Source organism: Penaeus monodon, chromosome 38 (genome assembly GCF_015228065.2).
Source record: "Penaeus monodon isolate SGIC_2016 chromosome 38, NSTDA_Pmon_1, whole genome shotgun sequence".
NCBI classification, from domain to species: domain Eukaryota; kingdom Metazoa; phylum Arthropoda; class Malacostraca; order Decapoda; family Penaeidae; genus Penaeus; species Penaeus monodon.
Genome location: NC_051423.1, coordinates 3,237,051 through 3,242,050, shown reverse-complemented (window position 1 = coordinate 3,242,050; position 5,000 = coordinate 3,237,051). Strand labels below are relative to the sequence as shown.

The following is a 5,000-nucleotide window of genomic DNA, read 5'->3' as shown; positions in this document are numbered from 1 at the left end:
AAACCAAGCTTTCCTGATCAGCATTCCACATGAAAGAGCATTTTCAAGACATATATTTAAAAGACCACACTTAGCACAATGTCACTCTGAAATTCAAAATACCACCAGAGTTACAAAATACTTGCTCAGTTAGTAGCAAGCTATTCAAAGAGCTTTATCGTTCCATTTGTTTACTAAAGTTAAAATGGCATACGTCCATTATTACATTTAGACACACATACAGAAAGCCTTTAGCTTCTATAAAGTGACTATCATTGGCTGGCTTTTTGAAGGGAACATGCGTCAGCATTAAAAGAATCTGGCAGACTCAAGAAATTCTGTGCATTCCCTTTGATGCTAAACCAAAAGACAATAACTCAGATGCTGAACATAAGCCTGAGTATCTTTCACGTGGACCAAAGTAAGCAAGAAAAGCAATTATCAACAAAAAATTATCATGAAATAGCGTGCCATTAACTCCTTCAGCAACATATACAACCCTCCTCCTATTTTTACCACTAATCCAAAAGAATGAATTTGTGTTATAGCATATAAATTGTATGAAATGTAATAACCATTAAAAAAAAAAAAGAGAGTAGCTTTCCTTAGCCATGATAAAGCCATTACACTCTTATAATGCTAAAGTAAAAGAAAATACAATCTGCTTCACGTGCCAGTGGAATGATGGGTATTTTCCTGAGTGATATGAATGATCAATGAATATTCATTCAAAGATTTATCTGATAAAATATATGTATGTATTTTCAATGGTGTTGCTGATGAAAAAAAAAAATCAACCAGTGTTTATCAGAAAGACAAACTTCTTGGGTCTTCTTGCGTAGCATCCATAAAGCTAATATATTACAAGCACACTCATATTCTTGAAGAGCCTGCAGCGGCCACGAAAGCAAAACGAAGACTAAAGGGTTACGCAAAGAAGTTTTACCAAGAGCACAACCTGTAATATCATAATGGATGCACAGCAATGATTCTGACATCCAAATATGCATCTTTTTAGTTCTACCACACTAACAATGCACACAAATGACCAGTACCTTTTGGCTAAAAGCACAATATTTGTAAAAAAAAAAAAAAATTGTATACTGAAATAAGTCTCTGTCATGTTTGTCATACGTCTTTCCTGATTTCCAGTTAACTATTTAAAAGCTGCTTCTATATAGCAGTAGATTCGATACATTCCTAAAAGAATAAATCATTACTATGCTCTTGCATACAGACACAGGACACTAAAATCTATCACACAAATACTTATAATAAGAAACTTGATATCTTTAAACTTATATTTTCATACAAGTTGCTATTGTAAGGCACTAACCAACTGAACCACTGGATTACTTTTGCAATTACTTACCGGAAAACTTGCAACTTACTCATACTTCTACACCTGCTTAAATACTCAAGAATGGTTATATCTTAGAATAACAGTATCTACCAGCATTCAGAATTCAATACACTGCATGATGAGCCATTACTAACCTGCCCATGAGCTGCAAGAGCAAATGAGACTTGGGTTCCAGTCGTTAGTTTCCGTATGGTGAGTCCTTGCAAAGCTTCAATGACGCGAGGACGATAGACCTTCGCTGTATCGCCATGGCCTAACTTACCATGGTCACCTGTGTGGACAAGGATGGACTCTATTAACTAAAACAAATTTTATAATTTATCTCTTTCTCTCTCTTTCTCTTTATCCTTCTCCTTCTCCTTCTCTTTCTTCTCCTTCTCTTTCTTCTCCTTCTCTTTCTTCTCCTTCTCCTTCTCCTTCTCCTTCTCCTTCTTTTCCTTCTCCTTCTTCTTTCCTTCTCCTTCTTTTCCTTCTCTTTCTCTTTCTCTTTCTCCTTCTCCTTCTCCTCTCTCTCTCTCTCTCTCTCTCTCTCTCTCTCTCTCTCTCTTTTGCTCTTGCTTTCACTCTTGTTTTCTTTCCCTCTCCCTCTCCCTCTCCCTCCTTCCTCTTCCTTTTCCCTTTCCTTTTCTTTTTCCTCTTTCTGTTTCTCTTTCTCCTTCTCTTTCTCCTCTTCTTCTTCTTCTTCTTCTTTCCCTTCCCTTTCCTTTTTCATTTCCTTTTTCCTTTCCCCTTTCCACTTTCCCCTTCTTCTTCCCCTTCTTCTCCTCCCTCCTCTCCTCCCTCCTATCCTCCCACTTTCCTCTCTCTATCTCCTCTCTTCCCTCTCTATCTCCTCTCTTCCCTCTCTATCTCCTCTCTTCCTTCTCTATCTCCTCTCTTCCCTTCTATCTCCTCTCTTCCCTCTCTATCTCCTCTCTTCCCTCTCATTCTCCTTGTTCCCTCTCCCTCTCCTCTTTAGATACAATAAACAAATTTCAGTATGGTTTCATGAGCAACAGATGTACTGAATCAGCAATCACTGAGTTCTCTAATAATATTTTAAATGCATCTGATGATAAATTCACACCAGGTATATTTCTTGACAAACACACATCTTCTCATGATCCCATTGGTCATGGTGTTCCCCAGGGTTCAATTCTGGGCCCTGTTCTTTTTCTGATATATATCAATGACATAGTTAACTGCTCTGGACTCAGTTTCATTACATATGCAGACGATGCATGAACATTCTCTTCAAGCATCTGTTGAATTAATTAATCATTTGAATGTAGCAAAAATAAATAATTAATTCATTGGTATCAGAACGTGGATTTTGCTAGATAAACTAACCCTCCCTCTCCGTCTCCCTCCCCCTCTCCCTCTCTCCCTCTCCCTCTCCCTTTCCCTCTCCTTCTTCCTCTCTTCCCTCTCCGTCTCTCTCTCCTCTCTTCCCTCTCCTCTCTACCCACTCCTCCCTCTCCTTCTTTCTCTCCCTCTTGTTCCTCCTCTCCCTCTTTCTTGAAAATTCTAAAATTCCTCCAAACAATTTTTTATTCTTCCCCTTATGAAATAAAACACAGGCAGAACGAATAAAAATAAACATATTATATTACTACAGCTTACCTGATCCAAACGACCACACTGTCCTACCATCAGCCGAGAGAGCCAGTGTGTGGGCGCTGCCACATACCACTTGACCCACACCAGATATATCCCTCACTAGCGTTGGCACATTTCGACTTGTGCTGTCTCCATGACCTGCAAGCATGAGGAATATTAAAAGAATTTGCCAATGCAGTACAACATCATAGTGTACTCCCCCAAAGTCAAGGAGTAAAATCACAAAAGCTTAGTCAAAATTAAATTATTATATCATCTTATGTGCTTCTTAGCATCTTCCTTTCTGAAACAAAAGATAAAAAATATATGTAATTTGCCAGTAACCCTATTTCATACTACAAGAGACACTGAAAGCTATGTTTGCCATTTTCGGCCTCCTGTTTTGCTGAGGGCAGCCTCTACACAACAGCATGAAACAAACATCAACCAGTCTTAAATAAAAAGGAAAGAGAATACCTTCCTCCAATATTACTTAAAGTCTCAAGAAACTGATCCCAGACCAAAATTTATGTTGACTTGCATAGAAAAAAGTACAAATGCGAATTAATGATTTCACTATGCAAAATACGTACAGTATATGATGCACTTTGATGTTACAACTCCAATGCAACTACATGATTCTGAGAAAGTTGCAACATTGAATTGTAGTTTGTTAATATCTTGCACAGTGAAAAAAAATCATTCTCATTCATACTTACCCAATCTCCCATAGTCTCCTTCACCCCACGTATACAGTTCTCCCTCCTGGGTCACACAGGCTGAATGGCGGTATCCTGCAGATACCCACCGCACCACTTTTACACTGAGAGGCCCTGCTATGAGCCTTGGGTACTTCTGGGTCACATTATTTCCGTGCCCTAACTTCCCATAATCACCTACAAAAGAAGATATGAAAATAACAATTTCATTACTTTTCAACACTTTTTAAGGAAACATATGTTTACTCTGTATAATTTTGCAGCTAACTGTTTTTAGAAAATGCTATCAAAGTTAAAAATACAAATTCTAATTTAATTTAAATGACCCTTTTTCTAAATTAAATAAAAATCTCATATTGATTACCTTTCTCTATGTATTTTCCTCTCAACCCTCTTGAGTTTCACACCAGACTAATAATACACAATACTCCCTTACCATCACCCCAGGTGTAGACTTGACCAGACGTGGACAGTGCCATGGTGTGGCCATCACTGCCTTTGGAGGATGAGACTCTCCTCACCCTTGCATCCAAATTCAGTCTCCTCGGTGAGGGCTGATTGTTGGAATCACCGAGACCTAGCCTTCCATAGCTTCCCTTCCCACAGGCACTTACTCCCCCATCACTGTGTACCACAAATGTGCAATACTGTCCAGCTTCCACCTGAAAAAAGTTTTTTCTTAATCATCTTTACAAAGCATAACTTTCTTTACTAGCTTTAGCATGCACAAGACTTTACCTAACAAAAGACTGCCCCTGAGTTACCAAATACAGCTTCTGACTCATTCATTCAGATCCTAGTTACCTCAACAACTACACACTACTCTTCGTCATAACAAAACCAGGCACATGAAAGATCAATGAAGATTTGAAAGCTGATAATGATGAAAATGTTTCCTTCTTTACTGGTCCAATTTTTCAAGGGTCACTAAGGCAGATGTTGGGTTTCTGGCATTTTACACACCAGAAGAGTTCCAGGCATATACCGATCACTAAATACATCAAGCTGATAACAACAAAGAAGCAGGAAAAAAGCCCACCAACAGAGTGTACATGATTATGGTAACTGACCACACACAATACATCAAGCCACTGCTCAGACAAAAACAACTTTAGGGAAAGCACATGAAAGGACTCGATATCATTCCTCCTACACAAACCTGCTGCACACTGCTGAATGCATGAGTCAGTTTCGGAGAAAGAATCTTATCCTGCGTTCCTTCTGCCAGCTGATGCGAAGAGTTGCTGCCCCACACATATACATCACAAGATTCATTTGTTTCATTCACTTCCTCGCATGAATCGCCAATGCACGTACGAGCATATTCACCTGAGAAGGAATTTCAAATGATCTGATATGTG

The 5,000-nt window shown here is 38.8% G+C and overlaps 1 protein-coding gene across 1 annotated transcript in view; it reads right to left on the bottom strand.

The window, feature by feature from the left end:
* LOC119596632 (probable E3 ubiquitin-protein ligase HERC1) overlaps positions 1-5,000 on the bottom strand; it is a 63,718-nt gene that overhangs the window by 49,469 nt on the left and 9,249 nt on the right. Inside the window, exons 9-13 of the mRNA XM_037945968.1 lie at positions 4,799-4,968; positions 4,076-4,301; positions 3,640-3,816; positions 2,945-3,079; positions 1,477-1,613 (exon numbers count right to left, since the gene is read on the bottom strand). Of these exons, the coding sequence (XP_037801896.1) occupies positions 1,477-1,613; positions 2,945-3,079; positions 3,640-3,816; positions 4,076-4,301; positions 4,799-4,968 (845 nt within the window). The remainder of the gene's footprint in view (positions 1-1,476; positions 1,614-2,944; positions 3,080-3,639; positions 3,817-4,075; positions 4,302-4,798; positions 4,969-5,000) is intronic.